The sequence below is a fragment of the Pan troglodytes genome, chromosome 2 (assembly GCF_028858775.2).
Source record: "Pan troglodytes isolate AG18354 chromosome 2, NHGRI_mPanTro3-v2.0_pri, whole genome shotgun sequence".
NCBI lineage: Eukaryota > Metazoa > Chordata > Mammalia > Primates > Hominidae > Pan > Pan troglodytes.
The window spans coordinates 139,722,937-139,747,708 of NC_086015.1; the positions used below are offsets into that span (position 1 = coordinate 139,722,937).

The 24,772-nt window shown below is 37.8% G+C and overlaps 1 protein-coding gene across 14 annotated transcripts in view; it reads right to left on the reverse strand.

Moving 5' to 3' along the window:
• Positions 1 to 24,772, reverse strand: part of STAG1 (STAG1 cohesin complex component) — a 408,398-nt gene that overhangs the window by 147,484 nt on the left and 236,142 nt on the right. For 13 of the 14 annotated variants that reach the window (XM_016942000.4, XM_016942001.4, XM_009446530.5 and 10 more), the window contains 2 exons: positions 12,356 to 12,507; positions 9,912 to 9,985 (listed from right to left, as the gene is read on the reverse strand). In XM_016942000.4, coding sequence (XP_016797489.1) covers positions 9,912 to 9,985; positions 12,356 to 12,507 — 226 coding nt within the window. Of the gene's footprint in view, positions 1 to 9,911; positions 9,986 to 12,355; positions 12,508 to 14,415; positions 14,641 to 24,772 lie in introns of those variants that run through there. The other variant, XM_024355716.3, reaches the window with a different exon arrangement.

The following is a 24,772-nucleotide window of genomic DNA, read 5'->3' on the forward strand; positions in this document are numbered from 1 at the left end:
TCGAACTCCCGACCTCAAGTGATCCTCCCAAAGTGCTGGGATTACAGGTGTGAGCTACCGCACCCGACTGCTAAGAGTTATTTTAGATATATTGAAAATGTGGCAAGTTTATAAAAATATTTTTCATCTCATTTTTGTTGCTAATTATTAATAAGTAAAAACAGTGGCAAAATACACAGAAAGGCACTGCATCACTAAGAGTCTCATACAGAGAAGGTGTATGGCTATCTGTTACCCTGCATTACGCCTTAATATTTTACTATTAACAGAATTTTAGGCTTTAATAAGATTAAAAATCAAATGTCAAAGATATATTAGCTTTCAAAGAAAAATATCCTCTAATTAATATTTACATTTTAACTAGCAACCTGACCCCCATATTAGATCAAAGATGAAATATTAAGAAGAAGATTAAAATAATGGAATAATAGTTTGTTCAGAATAAATCTATTATGGTATTGTATAAGAACAGCTCTGAAAACATGATTCTGAAAGGTTTCATTGTAACATAAAACGATGAAAAGACTCAACTAGTCTTAAAGAATTCTGTTTTTCATCTTCTCAAAAGTACTTAAATCTGTCCTCTGAGTAAGTTTGTCCTTATGGCCTAACAACTTTGTTATTCTTTTTTGTTGTTGTTGTTATTCTTTTACCATTACTGAAATAACAATCTTTCTGGTTGCTTTTATAACTGTCTTCATCTTTGATGTTTTTCATTTTCACTATGGTATGTCTAGATGTAGAATATATTCCCTAACCTACTCAGCACTCATTAAGTTTTTTTAATCTGAAGTTTCTGTTTAACTAATTTATAAAACTGTACTCACTACTACTACTTCTCTCTAATACATTTCTTTCCATGTATCTATTTTTTTAGACACGGGGTCTTGCTCTGTCGTTCAGACTGGAGTGCAGTGGCTTGATCATAGTTCACTGCACCCTGGAACTCCTGGGCTCAAGCAGTCTTACCATCTCATCCTCCTGTGTAGCTGGGACTACAGGTGCACACTACCATGACCAAGGGCTTCTCTCTTTTCCTGAAACTTCTTTTTAAAGGACTGATGAAGTATCTGACACTACCCTTCCCATATCAGAAAGGTCCGTCCATATCTTTTTATCCCTTTATTACTGTGATCTGGGTAAATTCCTCAGTATTACATTCCAATTCACTAATTGTCTCCTCAACATTCTAAAGTATATCCTGTTCATTAAATATGAATTTGTGAGTGTTTTTCACATTCAGTATTTTGTGTTTTTACACCCCCTGGTTCTTATTATTTGCCATTTATATGTGGAAGAAACTGATCATTTGGTCTGAGGTACAGTTTCCCAAATTCTAGACTTAAGCAATACCACAAGGATTCAGTTAGAAAACACATTCTTCTGGTCTCCATACTTACTGTAAATGATTACTTAGATCTAGCAGCATACAGATTAAAATCCAATCTGTTGGCCGGGTGCAGTGGCTCACACTTGTAATCCCAGCACGTTGGGAGCCCGAGGCAGGAAGATCACCTGAGGTCAGGAGTTCAAGACCAGCCAGGCCAACATGGTGAAACCCTGTCTCTATTAAAAATACAAAATTAGCTGAGGATGGTGGTGCACACCTGTATTCCCAGCTACTCAGGAGGCTGAGGCAGGAGAATCACCTGAACCCAGGAGGCGGGGGCTGGAATCAGCCCAAGATCACGCTGCTGCACTCCAGCCTGGGAGACAGAGCAAGACTGTCTCAAAAACAAAACAAAACAAAAAAACAAAAAAAATCAAATTTGTTTGAAGTGGATGGTGGTAAGTTGGACACAAAGTGGTAACTTAAAGTGATATCTCTGCATAGTACCTACTACTTCCAGTACGTGCAGTAATATCTCCTATTAATCAATAATGTAGACTGAGTGATACTTATGGAAATTAATGATTAGTATCCATGGCATGCTGATCACTTTTGCCAAGTAGGTCACATTCTCAACTACACTTGTATTGTAGTTTTGAACAGTTCAGTCAGGCTATGACAGATCCAATACTAGTTTATGCAAGGTCTGATTAAATAAAATGTAAATCAACATTGTAACAGTAAGAAATTAAATAACTGTTGTTTCTACAAGGATAATAGATTGAAAGCTTTGTCAAGACTCAAGAAAGGTGAGTCATTAAAATAAATACTGGTGTTACAGACTGACAGAAAATCATAAAAATATGGATTCTGAATTCAAGACTGCATGACGGAGCCAAGATGGACAGAATTTATGCTCTCACTTGAAAAAAGTAAATGAAAACAAAAACCAAATTGCACAAAATGATTTTTAGATGTTGGATTATCAGTCAGAGCAGAATGGTAATCTCTGAGAGGGGATAACACAAGATGAGCCCTAAGACTGTCCCCAGATATTTACATGCCATTTAACAGTTTAAGCAGGGTAAAATTTACCTTACAAGGGACACAAAATGAAGTCCTTCAAACTGCAAGGAAATAACACGATACAATAACTAAATTCCACGGGAAAAAATGAAGAATGTCAAAAATGTTAACAAGAAAGTAAATTAGAAGACAGTAAGTGTATTTGTATTTTCTCCTCTTAATTTTGTTAAGAGATGACTGAACACTCTGAAAATAATGCTGTACAGGTGGGTTAGTAACTAATGTAGACAAAATATATATGACAATAATAGCACAAAGGAAGGACAAGAAAATGAAGCTGGGCTAGAGCAGTGCTTTGTGGAAAATTTAGAGCTTATAAGGGGAGTTGAGAAAGGAGGAAGGATATAAAATGAATAATTTTAGTTTTCAACTTAAGAAACAATTAGGCCAGGCATGATAGTTCACACCTAATCACAGCACTTTGGGAGGCTGAGGGTGGTAGATGGCTTGAGCCCAGGAATTTGAGACCAGCCTGGGCAACATGGTGAAACTTCGTCTCTACTAAAAATACAAAAAATTAACCAGGTATGGTAGTGTGTGCCTGTAGTCCCAGCTACTCAGGAGGCTGACGTGGGAAGATCACCTGAGCCCAGGATGTTGAGGCTGAAGTGAGCTGTGATTGTGCAACTGCACTCCCACCTGGGTGACAGAGTAAAACCCTGTCTCAAAAAAACCAAACCAAACCAAAACAAAAAGATCAGCAAAGGATGGCTCACACCTGTAATCCCATCACTTTGGGAGGCTGAGGCAGGTGGATCACTTGAGTCCAGGAGTTCAACACGAGCCTGGACAACATGGCCAAACCCTGACTCTACAAAAATAACAAAAATTAGCCAGGCATAGTGATGTGTGCTTGTAGTCCCAACTACTCAGGGGGCTGAGGCGGGAGTACTGCTTGAGCCCGTGAGGTCAAGGCTGCAGTGAGCAATGATGATGACACTGCACTTCAGCTTGGACAACAGAGCGAGATCCTGTCTCCGAAAAAAAAAAAAAAAAAAAAACAACACAAATAATAAATATGGAAACAAAAATCAAGGAAATAAAAAACAGAGAAAGCCAACAAAATTACGAGTCCATTATTATTTGAAAAGATCAACAAAACAAACTTATAGTGAGACTGAGAAAGACAAAAGAGAAGACACAAATCACACAAGAATAAATAAGGGGGCTGACAACCCCCCAAAAATTAAAATGACTACAAAATATTATGAATAACATTATGCCATTAAATTTACAATTTGCATGAAATAGACAGATTGCCTGAGAAATACAAATTACCAAATCTGACTCAAAAACAAAAAATCTGGCGGTGTGCAGGGCGCAGTGGCTCACACCTATAATCCTAGTACTTTGGGAGGCCGAGGCAGAAGGACTGCTTGAGGTCAAGAGTTCTAACCATTCTGGGCAAAACAGGGAGAAGCCCTAGTTTCTAGAAAAAATAAAAAATTGGCCAGGTGTGGTGAAGCTTGCCTGCAGTCCTAGCTACTTGGGAGCTGAGGCAGGAGGACTGCTTGAGCCCAGGACATTGAAGTTCTACGGAGTTGTGATTGTGCCACTGCACTCCAGGCAGGGTGACAGACAGAGACCCTGTCTCAAGAAAATAAATTAATAAAAAACAAAACAAAATTTAAAAAAATTCAGGATATATAAATTGAATCAGTAATTAAAAACCCTTACACAAAGAAAAGCCTGGTATTAAAGGGCTTCTCTGCTGAATTCTACCAAACATAGAAATATTACCAATCCTTCACAAATTCTTTCAGAAAACAGAGCAGGAAGAATAGTTCCCAGTGTATTCTATAAGGCTAGTATTGACACTGTTACTCCTTATGAAAGTAAATGCACAAATCCTTAACAAAATACTAGCAAACTGAATCCAGTAGCATATAAAAAGGATTGTATACCATAACCATGTGGAATTTCTCCCAGAATGCAAGGTTGGTATAATATCTGAAAATCAATGAACACAATACACTATATTAATATAATAAAAGAAAAAACCTGCATGACCACCTCATTCAAAACAGAAAAAATAAAGAAATACATCAATCCATCATGATAAAAACACCCAACAAATCAGGCTAGAAGTAAATTCCTCATCCTACTAAAGGGTATCTACACAAAACTTAGTTAATAACATCGTGCCTAATTTCAAAGTCTAATTGTTTCCCCATTAAGATAAGGAATAAATTCAATATTGTTAAGAGGTTAATTCTCTCCAAATTGGTTTACAAGGTAATTACAATCCCTATGATAATTTCAGAAGCTTTTGTTCAAAAATTGACAAGTTGACCCTAAGATTTATACAGAAATGCAAAGAATCTGTACCAGTCAAAAAATTTTTGAAAACGAAGAATAAAGTAAGACAACTTACACTATCTAATTTTAAAAGCTCATCTAAAGCATACTCAATGCAGGTGGTATCAGTGTAAGGATAGACAGAAAATCCAAAAATAAAACCTTGTGTTTATGGTCAATTCATCTTCAAGAGAGATGGCATGGTAATTCAATTGGGGAAAGATACTTTGTCATTAAATGGTGCTGGGAAAACTGAAAATTTGTATGCAAAAAGTAGACTTCTGCCCTTATATCACATCATCTACAAAAATTGAATTAAAAATTCAATTTTAAAGGTTCATATGCCTTAATAGAAGAGACAAAATGATTAAACTTCGAAAATAAAACATAGAAGAAATCTTAGGGGTTAGGCAATGTTCACAGATACCAAAAGCATGACCACAGAAGAAAAACTCATAAACTGGGCCATACAAATTGAAAACATTTGCTCTGTAAAGGTCACCATTAAGAAAATGAAAAAAAGCTATACATCTGTTCACGAACTTGTATCAAGAATATCAGCCAGGTGTGGTGGCATGGATGGCACGGTGGCTCATGTCTGTAATCCCAGCACTTTGGGAGGCCAAGGTGGGTGGATCACTTGAGGTCAAGAGTTCGAGACCAGCCTGACCAACATGGTGAAACTCCGCCTCTATTAAAAATACAAAATTAGGGCCGGGCACGGTGGCTCATACCTATAATTCCAGCATGTTGGGAGGCTGAGGCGGGTGGCTCATGAGGTCAAGAGATCGAGACCATCCTGGATAACACGGTGAAACCCCATCTCTACTAAAAATACAAAAAAATTAGCCAGGCATGGTGGCAGGCGCCTGTAGTCCCAGCTACTCGGGAGGCTGAGGCAGGAGAATGGCGTGAACCTGGGAGGCGGAGCTTGCAGAGAGCAGAGACCGTGCACCACTGCACTCCAGCCTGGGTGACAGAGCAAGACTCCGTCTCAAAAAAAAAAAAAAAAAAATTAGCTGGGCGTGGTGGTGCATGCCTGTAATCCCAGCTACTTGGGAGGCTGAGGCAGGAGAACCGCTTGGATCTGGGAGGCAGAGGTTGCAGTGAGCTGAGATTGTACCACTGCACTCCAGCCTGGGCAACAAGAGGGAGACTCCGTCTCAAAAAACAAACAAACAAACAAAAAAACCCCAAAAAAACACAGAAAGTACTCCTATAAAACCCTTCTTAATAATTGTTAGAATAAACAGACCGAAAATCAGTAAAGAGAGAGAAGACTTGAACAACACTATTAACCAATTTGACCTAACTGGTATAAGACGCTAGCCAACAAAAGCAGAATATACCTTATTTTCTTGAGGTATAGAGATCTATAGGTATCTATAGGTATCTATTCACCAAGATAGAGTTTACTGTGGGTCTCATACAAATCTCAATAAATTTAGAAGCATTCAAATCATACAAACTATGTTCTTTGACTACATTGAAATTGAATTAGAAATCAATAACAGAAAGGTATCTAGAAAATCCTCAAATATCTGCACACTAAATGCCATGCTTCAAAATAATCCATGGGTGAAACAAAAAAATCAAAAAGGAAACTAGACAGTATTTTGAACTAAATAAAAAATGCAATATATCCAAATTTAGGACACATAGCTAAAGCAGTGCTTTAAAAAATTTATAGGAGTAAATTCCCTTATTAGAAAAAAAGTGTCAAATCAATGACCTCAAATTCTACCTTGAGAAACTAAGAAGAGCTGAAGAAGTGAAACCCAAAGTGAGCAGATGAAAGGAAATAAAGGACAGAAATCAATGAAATAGAAAACAAAAATAATAGAAAAATTCAATATAAAATAAGATAAAATAGCTCCACATACACTGAACAATGAAAAGAGAAAAGCGGGAAGGAAGCAGGGGGAAAAGGAGTGGGAGGGAGAGAGAGAGAGAGAGATGTTAAATTACCAATATTATGACCAACTTTATGCTGATAGTTTTTTAATAGAACTCAACTACCAAGATGAATGTACCAATTTCTTATAAGACATAAACTACCAAAGGTTACTCAGGAACAACAGATAACCTCAACAGCCCTATATCTACTGGAGAAAATTCATACTTAAAAACCTTCCTGCAAAGAAAATTCTAGGCTCCAATGGTAGAACTCTTATCTGAAGAAGAAATAATACCAATTCTATCAAACTCACCGAGAAAATTAAAGAAGAGAGAATACACTGTAACGCAATCTACAAGGCCAGCATTACCCTGCTAACAAAGGTAGACAGTGATATTCATTAAAATAAAGTTAGAGCTATTTATCCCTCTTGAACATAGATGCAGAAATTCTTGGAAAAACTCAGCAAATCACATCCAACCATATATAGATAAAAACATATCATGATAATGTGGGCTTTACTCTATGCGTTCATGTTAACATCTGAACATAAATTCACCACATTAAGTCTTTAAAAAATAAAACAACACACTGATCTCAGTAGATGCAGAAAAAGATTTGACAAAATCCAAGATACATTCCTAATAAAAACTCTCAGAAAACTAGGAATAAAAAGAAACTTCCGGCTGGGTGCGATGGCTCATGCCTGTAACCCCAGCACTTTGGGAGGCTGAGGCGGGCGGATCACCAGGTCAGGAGATAGAGACCACCCTGGCTAACATGGTGAAACCCTGTTTCTAGTTAAAAAAAAATAAAATAAATACAAAAAATTAGCTGGGCGTGGTGGCAGGCGCCTGTACTCCCAGCTACTTGGGAGGCTGAGGCAGGAGAATGGCGTGAACCCGGGAGGCAGAGCTTGCAGTGAGCCAAGATTGCGCCACTGCACTCTAGCCTGGGCAACAGAGCGAGACTCATCTCAAAAAAAAAAAAAAAAAAAAAAAATTCCTCAATCTGATAAGTGGCATCTATGAAAATATTACAGCTAGGCCGGGCATGGTGGCTCACGACTATAATCCCAGCACTTTGGGAGGCCAAGGCAGGCAGATCACCTGAGGTCAGGAGTTCGAGACCAGCCTGACCAACAGGGAGAAACTCCGTCTCTACTAAAAATACAAAATTAGCTGGGCGTGGCAGAGAATGCCTGTAATCCCAGCTACTTGGAAGGCTGAGGCAGGACAATCACTTGAACCCGGGAGGCGGAGGTTGCAGTGAGCCGACATTGTGCCAGTGCACTCCAGCCTGGGCAACAAGAGCAAAACTCCACTTAAAAAAAAAAAAAAATATATATATATATATACACACACACACACACATACACACACACACACATATATATACACATTACGGCGAGCAACGCATTCAATGATAAAAAAAACTCTGATTTTGTTCAGAGAAAGAAGCCAGATCTGCCCGCAAAAAAACCCCAGATATGTTGCATAATTCCATTTCTATAAAATTCTAGAAAATGTAAATAAATCAGCACATCAATGCTTGCTTGAGGATGATGGAAAGGTAGAACAACAGGAAGGGAGGTAGAAAGGAGTTACAAAGTGCCATGAGAAAACTTGGCACTTGAATTTCTTAAGGATGATGGAGAGATTCATTATCTCGCTTGTGGTGGTGGTTTTATAGGTGTATATATGTCAAAACTCATCAAATTATGCACTTAAATGTGCAGTTTATTTATGTGAATTATACCTTCATAAAGTTGCAGTAAAAAAAAAAAAGACTGCATGGCAGGTATATGCAAATCCTTGTTCTTTTTAAAACAAATATATCAATAACATGTTATACATGCAGTATATGCAAGAAAGCAGACATAAAACTCCAATCAGACAATCCACACTCAACATAAAAGCCCTGGACCTATTTCAAAAGAATATTTTATTCTTTTGGTTAAAATGTTTAAGTTCCATTAAAATAAATTATCAAACAGATACACATACACACACAACTTGCCACTTGGTATACACAGGGGATTGCTTCTCGGACTGCTCACATATAGCAAAATCCATGCATACTCAAGTACTACAGCTGTCTCTGAGTAATCTGCATATTCAACAAGTTAGACCTCCATGTAAACAGGTTTCGTATCCCACAAATACTGTATTTTCAATCCGTGTTTAGTTAGAAACAAATGGTTTACAGGCAATTCTTGCAGTTCAAACCCATGTTGTTCAAAGGTCAGCTGTGTATGTGTGTATTTCTTTGTTTTGATTTAGACAGGGTCTTGTTCTGTCACCCAGACTGGAGTGCAGTGGCGCAATCAAGGCTCACTGCAGCCTTGACCCTCTGGTTCAGGCAATCCTCCCACCTCAGCCTCCCGAGTAGCTGGGACTACAAGTGCACACTACCACACCGGGCTGATTTTTAAATTTTCTGTAGAGATGCAGTCTTTAACTCCTGGCCTCAAGTGATCCTCCCACCTTAGCCTCCCAAAGTGTTAGGATTACAGGGATGAGCGACCACATCCCACCGCTCTATATTAATTAGCCAAATATACTCTCAAATGGGTCTGAAAACAGTGCTTCTATTTATTATCTTTGTCTATCTACTTACACACATCACATCTAATCAACAGAAGGTAACAAGTATATGTATATGATTCATTCATTCAATGTAAAATATGCTCTTTTACAATGTAGTTAGTGTTTTTAAGGTTCCTGGGCTTCACAGAAAGACAAACTAAAATCTTTTGCAATGGAGGATAACAAAAATATTTTGCTAATGGCTTTTATTTCAATGTGTTTATCTGAAAGGAAACAAGAATGAAGATACAGTTGTTGCATTAACTGCGGGGGTGCCCTTCTCTGTCCTGTTTTCGCCCAGCTTCACACAGGTTGTTTTTTTTTTTTTTAATTATTAATTTGCCCATGGAACAAAATGAGTACCACAGAGCAAGAAGTAGGGCACTTAATTTTTTAAATGTGAAAACAAGAATATCTTATTAAAGCTACATTAGTTTATGATCCTATTAATTAATATTCCATCAGTATAAATCCAAGTACATAAGCTACTTCCAACAGCATATGTTCTGAATTTGGAAGAGTATAACAGTGGTAGTGGCAGCAGTCATACAATTTCTTCTATAGTTGTAGTGTGACATTGACAGCCAAAGTTGTCTTCCAGAAAACAAAACATAAATCATAATTAGTGAGTTTTACAGTTAGCCTGGGCCACAAAAAAAATCAATAATTGTTTAAGTGAAAAGCCTTCAAAATTATTTTTAAAATCTCTTACCGGTATCTATGGACAAATATACCCTTAAAAATAGAGTTCATCATATTTTCGATTTCATCCTGATTTTCTTGCAGCTGAAATGAAAAAATATATATAAGTTGAAATCCTGATCATTTTATTTGGAAGGAACAGCTCCAATTGTTTTTAATTCCTGTTTATTTTCATTCTGGGTAGTTTTCAATCCTTTTCTCACTTGTAGTACAGATGTGTGAAAATACCAGTATATTTCCATTATTCCTTTACATTTATATCATATTGGTTTTAGAACTTTTCACTGTCTCTCTCTAGACACAAACTTCACAATGACAAACAAGGAGTGGTGGTATAGCTAAGTGTGGTCAGATTCCTATCTCCAAAATATCATCTGCCTTAGGAACAGAACTCTTCTGTCTAAATCAGGTCCCTGGGTTTGGTTTTGCCTTTCTTGGTTAAAGGAACATCCTTAATTAACATATTTGCTGTTCTAAAAGTAACTTCCTACTCCATCTAATGTATCCAAACATTACTCTGCATCTCACTAGCCTGTAACAGACAGCAGGCCAAGTTCCCAATAAGAGGTATAACAGAAGATAAAAAGGATCCTGGCTACTTATGGTGAAGTACAGTAACAAAATAAATAGTATCTATGGCAAAGATACAAATTTCAGGCAACAAAACTGATCAGAGTTAAAGTTTGTGTTTATTATTACTCAAAAACAACAGCAGCACTGAATTACATTCAAGGTGGTATCTATTATTCTAATTTATTCTGTAATTTACTGTATAGTAATATTCAGTGAAATATTTGCTTTTACTACATACATGAATGTGACAATAAAATTCCCTCAGATTTATTCTTTTGCTGTATGCTTTGTTTCAGGCTTTACTAAAATAAGTTTGGGAATACTTTTATTGCAAATCATTCAAATTTCTGCAACTTCCTCCAAGTGTTAAAAATTACTTTTATTGCATTTATCATATAAAAACTAATTAATTTATAAGAGGCATACATTTCTGAGTCAGCAGTACTTACGAAAGCCCAGCTCTAGTATTTACTTCTATAATATTTCAAGTATGGTATGTGTGAAGGGTTAAACTATGTTCCTTAAAAATTTGTACATTGAAGTTCTAACCCCTAGTACCTCAGAATGTGAAATTAGGAAAGAGGACTGTGGCAGATTTAATTCATTAAGATGCAGCCATACTGGAGTAGGGGAGGACCCTAATCCAATATGACTGATGTCCTTAAGAAGGGAATAAATTTGGAGACAAACATACACACAGGAAGAATGTCATGCAAAGATTGGAATTATGCTGCCACCAGCCAAGCAACTACCAGACATTAGGAGAGAAGTCTGGAACACATCCTTCCAAGGGAGGATGGCCCTGCCAACACCTTGATCTTGGAATTCTAGCCTGCAAACCTGTGAGATTATAATAATGTTATTTTGTTTAATTCATTCAGTTTGTGGTACTTTGTCACAGCAGCCCTATCAAACTAATACAGTATGGCTAATAATCAAAACATCATTGCTTTTTCTTGCCTATTATAAACCCATTAAGTTATTATTCATATGTAATTCCTTTGCTGTAATGTGATATTTTTTTCAAATTATAAGATAGACTAATAGTGCAGATCTAAGATTTTATGTAGTATTGGATAAATAAAAATGTTTCCTATTAAAAACCCAGTATAGGCCGGGCACAGTGGCTCATGCCTGTAATCTCAGCACTTTGGGAGGCCGAGGTGGGTGGATCACCTGAGGTTGGGAGTTCGAGACCAGCCTGACCAACATGGAGAAACCCCATCTCTACTAAAAATACAAAATTAGCCAGGTGTGGTGGCACATGCCTGTACTCCCAGCTACTTGGGAGGCTGAGGCAGGAGAATTGCTTTTGGGGAGGTGGAGGTTGCGGTGAGTTGAGATCGCACCATTGCACTCAAGCCTGGGCAACAAGAGCAAAACTCCATCCCCCCCCCCCAAAAAAAACCAGTATAAAATCATTTTTAACACATATATGAAAATGTCATTGTAAAACTGAGACCAATCTTATTCACAGGAGTCATTGTAAAACTGAGACCAATCTTATTCATAGGAGTGCCTTATATATCAGCTAGTATGTAGCCTTTAGCTTTTTCCTGGAAATGTAGCTTTGCTGGCTCACGGTTCTGACTTCAGTATTTATCATACTTTTTGAGCCTATAGCCTTATAACCTTTTTGAGTTGCCTAACTCCCAGACCAACTTCTTTCAAAAACAGAGGTGTTCTATGATTCCTTTCTGCCATCAGACGGCACTTACATGATCACCAATGAACACTCCAGCTTCATTTGGAAACCCTGACATCAAATAATCTAACTAAATATACACATAAACCTTTTTACAGAGAACTTAAAAAGTACTAATGTCATATATATTCCACACATTTACAGAACATAAAATCATCAGTTCCCATGAAACTTACCTCTTTGCGTTTCTGAAGTAGTAACTCCAACCTTTCATTGGCTCTCTTCCCAATCATTTTATTTCTCTCGGCTTCATATTGTCTCTGGGTATTATCCTGATGAATACTGAGGTTTAAGGCAACATTCACCAGAGCAGTCATGAGCTTCATGGCTATGAAATGAAGAAATATTATAATACCTATGAATCAAAACTTTATCCATATAAGATTACAAATTTATAAAGCCAATGGATGAAGAAATGAAACTAGTGAATTTCTGTTTTACAACCCAGGCATAATTTAAGTTTAAATAAAAGATAACTAACTTAAAGAAATAAACTCATCTGCAACATAATTTTCTCTACCTCAGCTTGGCTTGTTAACACTTTCCATTTAAACACAGCCTCATCCTAACTAACAGAAGAAAGGATTTCAGTTCTATCTTCAACAACTCCTTTCTCCTACTCCTAAAAATATACACGTAAGGGCACATTAATCAAGCCTAAACCTCTCTTCTCATCATCAAATATGAGTATATATAAATGCATCCTTAGTACCTTTACTTAAATGTGTCAAAGGTACCTTAGATGTTTTAGATGTTTACAATCAATTTGTGATCTTTACCCCCATATATGGTCCTCTCCCTTTGTTCCTCACCTCAGAGAGTTGCACAACCTCCAAACCCTGAAAAACATACTAATCCTACCAAACTCATTGAAGTCCATTAAAAATGTACTTTGTGAATTTCCAATTGACCTATCCTCCCCAGCCACAGTGATAATGTACTTTTAAACGTTCACTTGTATTTGTAAATCTTATTAAACACTTTCAAATTTGTTTCACATCCTCTGACAAACAGGTATGACACAAACCTCAAACTTCTGTCTGTTCATATTTGTTTTCATCATTGAGATAGTGAGAATATGGGAAATACAGGTAAAGGAACAAGACAGTTTGTGCTGGTAAATAATTTCCCCTTTTTGTTCCTTTTAGGTTATTCATGTGCAAGTATGAACATTCGGTTATTAAAAAAACTGAACTGTTCAGTGCTTTAGAAGAACTGATTCATTTATCTGCAAACATATCCATATAATTAAAAACAAGCATGCACTGTTTATAAAATTTCATTATTTTTATTTTTTTTTGAGTTGGAGTTTCGCTCTTGTTGCCCAGGCTGGAGTGCAATGGCGCAATCTTGGCTTACTGCAACCTCCACCTCCCAGGTTCAAGTGATTCTCCTGCCTCAGCCTCCGGAGTAGCTGGGATTACAGACATGCACCACCACGCCCAGCTAATTACTGTATTTTTTAGTAGAGACAGGGTTTCACCATGTTGGCCAGGCGGGTTTTGAACTCCCGACCTCAGGTGATCCGCCCACCTTGGCCTCCCAAAGTGCTGGGATTACAGGCATGAGCCACCGCACCCGGCCTATTTTTTCTTAATTACATATGTAAACATATGTGTTTTCTAAATACATATAGTATGTATGTATGCTGTATCTGTATTTCTATCTACACGTATACTCAATTTGTTATTCGGAAACTCTATCTACATTTTGATCAGTTCTATGTTATTAAATAATTGCTGCTGTCCTTAAACCAAAATATAAGGTAAAAAACCTGAAAAACAAATGTAAACATCCTGAAAAACAAACGTGCTTAAGTTAGTGACCATTACAATGCAAAATTATAATGCAAAAATCCTGAAAAACAAAATTTATTTAAATTAGTGACCAGAAATGGATTTTTCAGGATTTTTGCATTAGAAATGCATTAAATGAAAATGTTTCTTTCCCTGTGGTAGTGTCTCAAACAGTAAACTGAGAAATATTCTTGTGTTTCAAAATATAAGACAGTGATTTTGAGTTTTGTGTGTTGCCAGTAGTAGTATATTGGACTACACTATGAAAGTTTAAAATAATTTGTAAAATTAAACTGTATAAGGAAAGAGAACAGCTCAAAGACAAGAGGAATCTGCAGCATTCCAACTATTCAAGCTGATAATACTAGTTTATCAGTGTTTGTTATGAGCATATGAAGTGACACCCAAAGGAGCTTAATTCAGTATCTACCTCTACATACCTAACGCAAAATGACTTGAATATCCAGGAGCTGAAAAGCATTACAATTAACACCAACCCTGGTTGCAATTCACCAGTGGAAACTGAGGCACGGCTTTTTAAAAACTTCATAGCTTTTACTTTCAGCTATATATCTTCTTGTGAACCCAGATCCCAAACTCCAAATGTCATTATTTAATGACTCTCCTTCCATCCCAGATACATAAACAGTAAAGTAATCAACATACTAAAACAGACAAGACATGTTAAAAATGATCAATATATCTTCGGAAACATATTAGGTATAATACAGCAGTGTTTACTGAGATAAAATATTTTTAAACCTGTAAAACTGAGACTTCACTGAATAACACATAAACAGCTATTAAAAACAAACCTCAAATTAAATGACAGACATAAAATGAGGATTATGATGTTTTAATTGAGTCCACTGAAAAAGACTTATCTCTGCATAGAATTGGTACTTATTAAATTTTCCTGGTATTACTAAAAAAACCTTTTTGTAAGTTAATAATCCTGCAGGAATTCAGCCATCATAATGTGACATCAGCTCTTAAGTGGCTTCTTCTTGTCTAGCAAGGAGAAGAATACGTCCTTCGTTTAGCTTTCACATTTTAACTGCTGACTATAAAATGGTAAATATGTTCTGGTACAGCGGTACTGATAGTGTCGTCTGCAAATGGGTGCTGACCACAAGAAGTTTATTAGAAGGTCATTATGAGCAAAAAATTGAAAACATTTAGAAATTTTTATAGCAATCTGACAATTTAATGCCTGTTGATTTTAATAACATGACACTAATAAATACATATATACTATTTCCACCGCATTTTACAAAAGTACTAGGTTGTGACAGATTCGTAATTAAAAACTAGTCATTCATCATAGCTAAAGAAGCACTTATTTAAAGTCCTGTCCATTCATCTAACAATCCAGCATATACTGAGCATTGTTCTAGTTATTAGAGATACACAAGTGAACAAAACAAAGAACTTCCTTTTGTGATTTTTACATTCTAGTAAGGAAAAGAAGACAATAAATGAATAGGTAATATGCAAATGAAAAAACCACGTCAGTTAATGATTAGTGCTATAAAGAAAAAGTATGGTAAAAATATTAGAGCACGAAAGGGGTGCTATTTTAGATGGTCATTTGGGAAGGCCTCTCTGAGACCTTGACATTTGAGCATGAAGTGAAGGAATGGTCACGTGATTCCACAGCAGAACAGCTTTCCAGGGACAGTTATAAGGTAAACTGTTGGGAGGAGGGTACTCACTACAGAGTATAGTATTTAGTCTGGTTGGAGCACAGAGGTAGTCAGAGGCAGAAGAAGATACTTAAAAGGAAGGAAGAGGCCAGATTATAAGAGAGTTACTAGGATCCAGTTAACCTATCCTCTCCTTAAGGCTCATGAATTAAATCTAAGCAGGGTAAGATATCCTAGAGAATGTGGAGTGATGTGTAACAGTCTGAATTAGATTTTAAACTGATGTGTGACCAGAGTATAGGACAGTAAAACTGGAAGAAGGGAGACTAAATAGGAGCAGTGAGGCAGAGCTGAAAATATTTTGCTCAAAGTTTGCAATAATGAGTCTTAGGTTTTTGCCTTTGGCAACTCAGTGAAATGATGCTGGCTTAGATTAAGGTGGCAGCAATAGGTAGAGAGAAATTGTTAGATATGAAATGTATTTTGAAAATACCAGGCCAGGCGAGGGGGCTCACGCCTGCAATCCCAGCACTTTGGGAGGCTGAGGCAGGTGGATCACTGGAGGTCAGGAGTTCAAGACCAGCCTGGCCAACATGGTGAAACCCCGTATCTACTAAAAATACCAAAAAAAAAAAATTCCCAGATGTGGTGACGCACGCCAGTAATCCCAGCTACTCGGGAGGCTGAGGCAGGAGAATCGCTTGAACCCAGGAGGTAGAGATTGCAGTGAGCTGAGGCTGCACCACTGCACTCCAGCCTGTGAGACACAGCAAGACTCCACCTCAAAAAAAAAAAAAAGAAAAAGAAAAAGAATATACTGCTGAAAGAATTTGTTAGATTACAATGAAGGAAATGAGATAAATAGAAAGGGCAAAGATAATTAGAAATATTTTTGTTTATTAGTTATGTAAGTGGAAATGCCTAGTAGACACACATTTGGAAGTCATTATCAAAGACACTGGTATTCAGAACCATAAAACTAGATGGAAATTAGAAAAAGGTGGTATTATTTGTGTGTTGTAAACAAAAGGTCACCAAGATATTTGTTAATGGAAAAATACAGACAAGATAGCCTTACAGTGTGTATATGCTATCATTTGTGCAAAAGAATGTATTATTTATTTTTACTTGCCAGTCACTCTTCCAAGCCGTATAAACATACTTATTCATTTACAACTCACAAATCTACTAAGGAAGTACTATTATTAGTTCCTTTTCACATTAAGAGAAAACTGAGGCACAGATCAGCTAAAAGACTTGATGGTTAGATAGCAATTGGTGGACATAGAATTTGAGTATAGGCAGCCTTGCTCCATAGTCCCAGCTCTTAAACACACCATATTGTCTCTCACTGAATGTGTATTTGCTATTATTTGCATATAACATGTTTAGAAAAACGTAAGAAACTGGCAACTTTGGTTGTCTTCAAGGAAGTTAATTTGAAGGTCGGAGACAGGGGTGAAAGAATAACATTTCACCATATAAAATTTTTTTACTTTTTGTTTTTCTTTTGAGACAAGGTCTTGCTCTGTCACTCAGAATAGAGCACAGTGGTGCAATCACAGCTCCCTGCAGCCTCGACCCCCACCAGGCTCAAGTGATCCTCTCATCTCAGCCTCCTGAGTAGCTGGGACTACAGCTACCACCATGCCTAGCTAATTAAAAAAAAAAAAAAATTTTGTAGAGATGGGGGTCCCACTATATTGCCCAGGTTGGTCTTGAACTCCTGGCCTCAAGTGATTCTCCCACGTCAGCCTCCCAAAGTGTTGGAATTACAGGGATGAACCGTAGTGCCTGGTCTACTTTGAATTTTAAATCATGTGACTATATTATTTTCCTACTCATCACTATTTTTTAATAAAAATAATGTCTATGAAATTGGTTTTCACTTTATTCAATAAGGAGTGAATACATTAAAAAAACCTGTCTGAAGATTGAGTGTCAAGATAACTCGATATTTGCAGTTTAGCTTTCTAAAATCACCAGGACAATGTGGTATTCCAGAAAACAAGTGAAGACAGTGTTCCAAGGAGAAAAAATGGTAGCTGTGTCTTTCCAAAGAAAAAAAGATGACAACTGGAGCTGCTCACTGATTTGGGCAATAAGAAGGTAACTGCCGACCTCAACAGGAGAGGTAGTGAAGTAGTAGAGACAGAAACCTAATAGGAGAGGACTGAGTGGAGAGAGTGAATATAAATAATTCCGAAATTTGCTATAAAGAAAAGGAGAAAAATGAAACTGGGGCTAGAGGAACGTGAGGGAACAAGGTACAGTGTAATGGTTAGTCTTATGTGTCCAGGCATGGCTAGACTATCACAGTCAATTACTTAATCAAACACTAATGCAGGAATTTTGTAGATATTTTTTGTAGATAGGAATTTTGTAGATATTCCTTGAAGGAATTTTGTAGATATTTTGTATGGTTAACATCTATAATCTCCTTTAAATAAAGGAGATTACCCTCAATAATGTGAGTGGGTCTCATGCAATCAGTTGAAAGCTTAAGAGAAAAAATAGGTTTACTAGAGAGGAAATGTTTGCCTCAAGGCTGCAACATAAAGTCCTAGGCTGAGCATGATGGCTCACATCTGTAATCCCAGTGCTTTGTGAGGCAGAGGTGAAAGGATGACTTGAGGTCAGGAGTTCAAGACCAGCCTGGGTAACATAGCAAGACTCCATCTCTACAAAAAATTTAAAAATTACCTGGGCATTGAGATGTGCACCTGTAGTCTCAGCTACTGGGGAGGCCGAGGTGGGAGGATTACATAAACCCAGAATTCAAGGTTGCAGTAATCCACGACTGTGCCACTGCACTTCAGCCTGGGTGACAGAGTGAGACCCTGTCTCTAAAATAAATAAATAAGTAAATAAAATCCTGAGCTTCTAGCCTGCTCCACAGATCTCAGACTCAAGACTGCACGACTCCTGTCTGATTTCCAGCTTGCTGGAGTACCCTACAAATTTCCGATTTGCAAGTTCCCACAATTGTGCTGAGCCACATCAGTGAAACGTGTGTACGTGTGTGTGTGTGTGCGCGCGCGCGAGAGAGAGAGAGAGAGAGAGAGAGAGAGAGACAGAGAGAGAGAGACAGAGAAAGATGTAAGAATATCTCTTAGTTCTGTTTCTCTGGGGGAACCCAGACTGACACAAAGGGTTCCTAAAAGATGGGAGCTGTTAGCAAAATAATGAGTTATCTAATAAAAGAAAGAAATTTTGAAGTAATGAGAGTGAGAACAACTTGAGAGACAAAGTTCTTGAGAAGGTGAAAAGGGATCAGATTCACAGCACAAGTACAAGCATTGGCCTTAGAGGCCACTGTAGTTAAGAAAACAGATAAAGGATAAGAGTATAACTGCAGCTAGATAGGTAGGTAGGCTTAATCCCTGAAGGATTCTCTTTCGACTATTCCGATTAAACAGGCAAGATAATCAGCTAAATGTGAAGACTGGATAGGAAATGTAGCTTTGAGGAGAAAGTATAAAACAATTTTGTTAGGATGTGGAAATAACCCTGGAGTATAATACACTAAGGGGATTGCTAGGCAGCATTAAAGGACCACTTGGAAAAAAAAAAAAAAAAAGTAAAGCCCAGCCCTTATGGTATGTATTTTTCTCCAGCCACTTTCAGCTCTGCTGCAGGTATGGGAGAGATGGTTGTATGGGGTTTTCCTACGGAATATGAAAGAAGAAGACAGAAGCAAGGAAGTTGACGGTATGAAGGAGGATGTAATTATAATAAAGAATGATAAAATCTAAGTGGGAAAAATAAAGGCAGTGAGGACAAGAAGAGTGTGAAGAACATTAAAAATACAGTGTCAAAGTATTTAAAATCACAATTAAAAAAACAGTAGAGTGGAAACACAGAAGAAAACACTGGAACAAAAGGAGAGTTCATCAGGAAATGGGATGCCTAAAACGAAGTCGGAGGACATTGACCCTTTTAATCAATAACCAACAATTTGCATTTCTGTCTTGCTAAACATAAAACTGAAAAGTAAAAAACTGCATTTATATTTAGTGATACCTATTATACCTTTGAAAACTATTGTTATACACCTTGGAAATATGTCTGATATAGTGGAACAAACTAGATTTTTAAAGAGAGAGGTGATTATAGTACTGTATTTTTACAATGCTTATTTTTTTTAAAAGGGATCTTATGACAAACTACCAGTTTCCAAATGACATAGATTTAACAAATCCATTTATCTCTTAAAAAACAATTTTTCTGGAAAGCAGTGTTGCAGTTCCACAAAGACCTAAAAACAGAACTACCATTCAACCCATCAATCCCATTACTGGGTATATACCTGATATGGCTTGGCTCTGTGTCTCCACCCAAATCTTACCTCGAATTGTAATCCCCATAATCCCCACATGCCAAAGCGGGACCAGGTGGAGGTAACTGGGATCATGGGGGCAGTTTCCCACATGCTCTTCTCATGATAGTGAGTTCTTTGCATTATTTTTCTTATTTTTTGAGATGGAGTCTCGTTCTGTCGCCCAGACGGGAGTGCAGTGGTGCGATCTCGGCTCACTGCAACCCCCGCCTCCCTGGTTCAAGTGATTCTCGTGCCTCAGCCTCCCTAGTAGCTGAAATTGCAGGCGCCCACCACCAGCCCAGCTAATTTTTGTATTTTTAGTAGAGACGAGGCTTTCACCATGTTGGCCAGGCTGGTCTCGAATGATCTGCCCTCTTCGGCCTCTAAAAGTGTTAGCATTACAGGCGTGAGCCACTGCACCCCAGCCAATAGTGAGTTCTCACGAGATCTGATGGGATGTCTTTGTTTTTTTTTTTTTTTTGAGGTGGAGTCTCGCTGTGTCACCAAGGCTGTGAATGCAGTGGTGCGATCTCAGCTCACTGCAAACTCCGCCCTCTGGGTTCAAGTGATTCTCCTGCCTCAGCCTCCAGAGTAGCTGGGATTACAGGTGCACGCCACCATGCCCAGCTAGGTTATTTTTATTTTTTCTTTTTGAGATGGAGTCTTGCTCTGTCGCCCAGTCTGGAGTGCAGTGGTGCAATCTTGACTCACTGCAACCTCCACCTCCCAGGTTCAAGCGATTCTTCTGCCTCAGCCTTGTAGCTGGGATTACAGGCACGCATCACCACGCCCGGCTAATTTTGTATTTTTAGTAGAGATAGGTTTCACCATGTTGGCCAGGCTAGTCTCGAACTCCTGACCTCAAGTAATCCACCTGTCTCGGCCTCCCAAAGTGCTGGGATTACAAGCATGAGCCACTGCACCTGGCCTGAGATCTGACGGTTTTATACGTCTCTGGCATTTCCCCTGCTTGCACTCACTCCCATCCAGCTGCCCTGTGAAGAATGTGCCTGCTTCTCCTTTGCATTCTGCCATGATTGTAAGTTTCCTGAGGCTTCCCTAGCAATGCAGAACTGTGTGTCAATTAAATCTCTTGCCTTTATGAATTACCCAGTCTAGGGGAATTCTTTATAGCAGTATGAAAACAGACTAATACAACACCCAAAGGAATATAAATCATTCTATCATAAAGACACATGGATGCACATGTTCACTGCAGCACTACTCATACTGGTAAAGACATGGAATCAACCTTAATGCCCAGCAATGGTAGACTGGTTAAAGAAAATGTGGTACATATACACCATGGAAGGCTTTGCAGCCATAAAAAAGAACAAGATCGTGTCTTTTGCAGGGACATGGATGGAGCTGGAGGCCATTATCCTTAGCAAACTAATGCAGGAAAGGAAAACCAAATACCTCATGTTCCCACTTATAAGTGGGAGCTAAACGATGAGAACACATGAACATACAGACAGAAACAACAGACAGTGAGGTCTAATGGAGGATGGAAGTCTAGAGGAGGGAGAGAGTCAGGAAATGTAACTAATGGGTACTAGGCTTAATACCTAGTTGACAAAATAATCTGTACAACAAGCCCCTGTGACATGAGCTTTCCTATATAAAAAACCTGCACATGTACCCCTGAACGTCAAATAAAAGTTAAAAAATCAATTTTCGTCTTCAACAAACTCAGAAAATACATATAACCCCTAACCACAATATAAGAATATATTAATATGGACAGCAGGAGGATGAGCAGAGAGCATTTAAAATCACAGGGTAGAAAAAGCATGACAACCATATCTCTAAGAAAAACAAGCACTGGGCGTGCGGTGGTGGGCACACCTATAATCCTAGCACTTTGGGAGGCCAAGGTGGGAGGAAAGCTTGAGCCCAGGAATTTGAGATCAGACTAGGAAACACAGTAAGACCTCTTCTCTACAAAATAAAAAAAAAAATAAAAAAAAAAAAAGGAAAGGAAAGGAAAAGGAAAAAGAAAGAAAAGGAAAATTAGCCAGGTGTGATGGCACATGCCTGTAGTCAGTCCCAGCTTCAGGAGGCTAAGGCAGGAGGGTCAATTTAGCCCAGGAGGTTGAGGCTGCAGTGAGTTGTAATCATGCCATTGCACTCCAGCCTGGATGACAGAGCAAGACTCTGTCTCGAAAATAAAAATAAGCTATTTTAGCTTAGTAGAATCCAGACACCATCAGCTATTAGAAGTAGTAGGTTCCATAGAAGATGAAGTGTGTTATGGTCTGAAAATAGGAATATTATCTCAAAGTCTGTATAATAAGCAATTAAATCCCCAAGTCTCTACTCCAAGCCAGGCAGTCAAGCAATTCCTTTATGACACATTCATTTTGGAAGTCCAGACATTTATCTTCTCAAGAAAATAAACCAAAAATCCAGAGTCATCAGACATATGTGTGTGATTATGTTTGGTTTGTGTGAGTGCCTTGAGTGTTTCTTCATTCTATCTAACTCCAAAAGAGCAGACAGCAGCCAAGCTTAAGTGGACTGGAAGATCCTTCTGCAAAGAGGCTGAACTTCTCCAGGGAAGACAATGATCACTACCAATAATTGAGGGTCTATAAAAAAAAAACAAACTAACTGACCACCAGACTGCTCGATAGTGATGCTCACCAATCTGGAAGCCAGAGTCAATGTCCCATCATGCCAGAGGTGAACACACACACCCCTCTGCTATTGAGCTTTTTAGTATCTCACTATCAACAGTAACTACAGAGCCAAGAAACAAATATTTGAGGAAAATGTCCAATATGAAAGACAGTTTAAAAAGCAGAGAATAAGAAGAAAAAAGGTTAGGACTGACAGCAGAAGAAAACCTCAGAGAAATAATTAATACCATCAATGAAAAGGTATCTACGAAACACAGAATATTTCAAAAAAGGGAGACTTGGGCCGGGTGTAGTGGCTCATGCCTGTAATCCCAGCCCTTTGGGAGGCCGAGGCAGGCAGATCACCTGAGGTCAGGAGTTCGAGACCAACTGGCCAACATGGTGAAACCACATCTCTACTAAAAATACAAAAATTAGCCAGGCATGGTGCCACATGCCTGTAATCCCAGCTACTCAGGAGGCTGAGGTCGGAGAGTATCCCTTAAACCCAGGAGGCATAGGTCATAGCAAGCCAAGATCGTGCCACTGTACTCCAGTCTGGGTGACAGAGCGAGACCCCATCTCAAAAAAAAAAAAAAAAAAAAAAAAAGGAAGACTTGGAAAATAAGAAAGAACTCTTAGAAATGTAAAAGGATACTCAAAATTAATAAACATGAGGTAACACAGTGGAAAGGACAAAGAAATGGAAAATAAACATACATAACAGTGTATCATCACAAAATTTCAGGATATCATCATGAAATTTCAGTAACAAACAAAAAAATCTGCAAAGCTTCCAAAGACAAGAAACAGGATCACAACCAGAAGTCTAAAATTAGCACTGGACTTCTCAACAGCAACTTTGGAAACGAGAAACAAAATCTTAAAAAAAAATTTTCAATTATGAAATTTAAATTGGGTCAAACTATTAAGCAAGAAGCTACAACATGTTTTTCAGGCACGTAAAGTCTCAAATACATATTTCCCAAATTGTCTTTTTCTCAAGAAACTATCAAAAACTATGCTACACAAAAAGGAGAGAACAAATTAAGAAAGAAAGAAAACAAAAGATAATAGGGGTTCTAAAAAAGAAAGACAAAAAATTCAAACAGCAGAAACAATTAAATAGCATCTAAATTTTAGAAAATGAGGCATAATTTTAAAAAATTAAAAGAAAAAAGTCAAAAATTTGATCAGAACACTTGTTTAAAAATAAAACCAAAAAGCTTCACAAGTACACATGACAAAGAAACTTAAAATAACAACTTATGGCATAGTCATAAGATGGTACCATTATAGAGAATTTTTATTTTTGTACTTTTCTCTTTTTCTGAATTCTCTGTAAGTAGTATATGTAACTTTATATACACTGAAAATATTCTAGTGTACAATATGAAAACGAAAAGTATGTTAAAAAAATTTTCAAGTTCTGTGCCCTCTTTACAACCAAACCAAATAAGCTTAGCTGTTCTCTATATTAAAATCACAAGGATATGAACAGACACTTCTCAAAAGAAGACATTTATGCAGCCAACAGACACATGAAAAAATGCTCATCATCACTGGTCATCTGAGAAATGCAAATCAAAACCACAGTAAGATACCATCTCACACCAGTTAGAATGGCAATCATTAAAAAGTCAGGAAACAACAGATGCTAGAGAGGATGTAGAGACACAGGAATGCTTTTACACTGTAAGTGGGAGTGTAAACTAGTTCAACCATTGCGGAAGACAGTGTGGTGATTCCCCAATGATCTAGAACTAGAAATATCATTTGACCCAGCAATCCCATTACTGGCTATATACTCAAAGGATTATAAATCATGCTACTATAAAGACACATGCATACGTATATTTACTGCGACAATATTCACAATAGTAAAGAGTTGGAACCAACCCAAATGTCCATCAATAATAGGCTGGATTAAGAAAATGTGGCACATACACACCATGGAATACTATGCAGCCATAAAAAGGATGAGTTCATGTCCTTTGCAGGGGCATGGATGCAGCTGGAAACCATCATTCTCAGCAAACTATCACAAGGACAGAAAACCAAACACCGCATGTTCTCACTCATAGGTGGGAATTGAACACTGAGAACACTTGGACACAGGGTGGGGAACGTCACACACCAGGGCCTGTCGTGGGGTGGGGGCAGGGGGAGGGATAGCATTAGGAGAAATACCTAATGTAAATGATGAGCT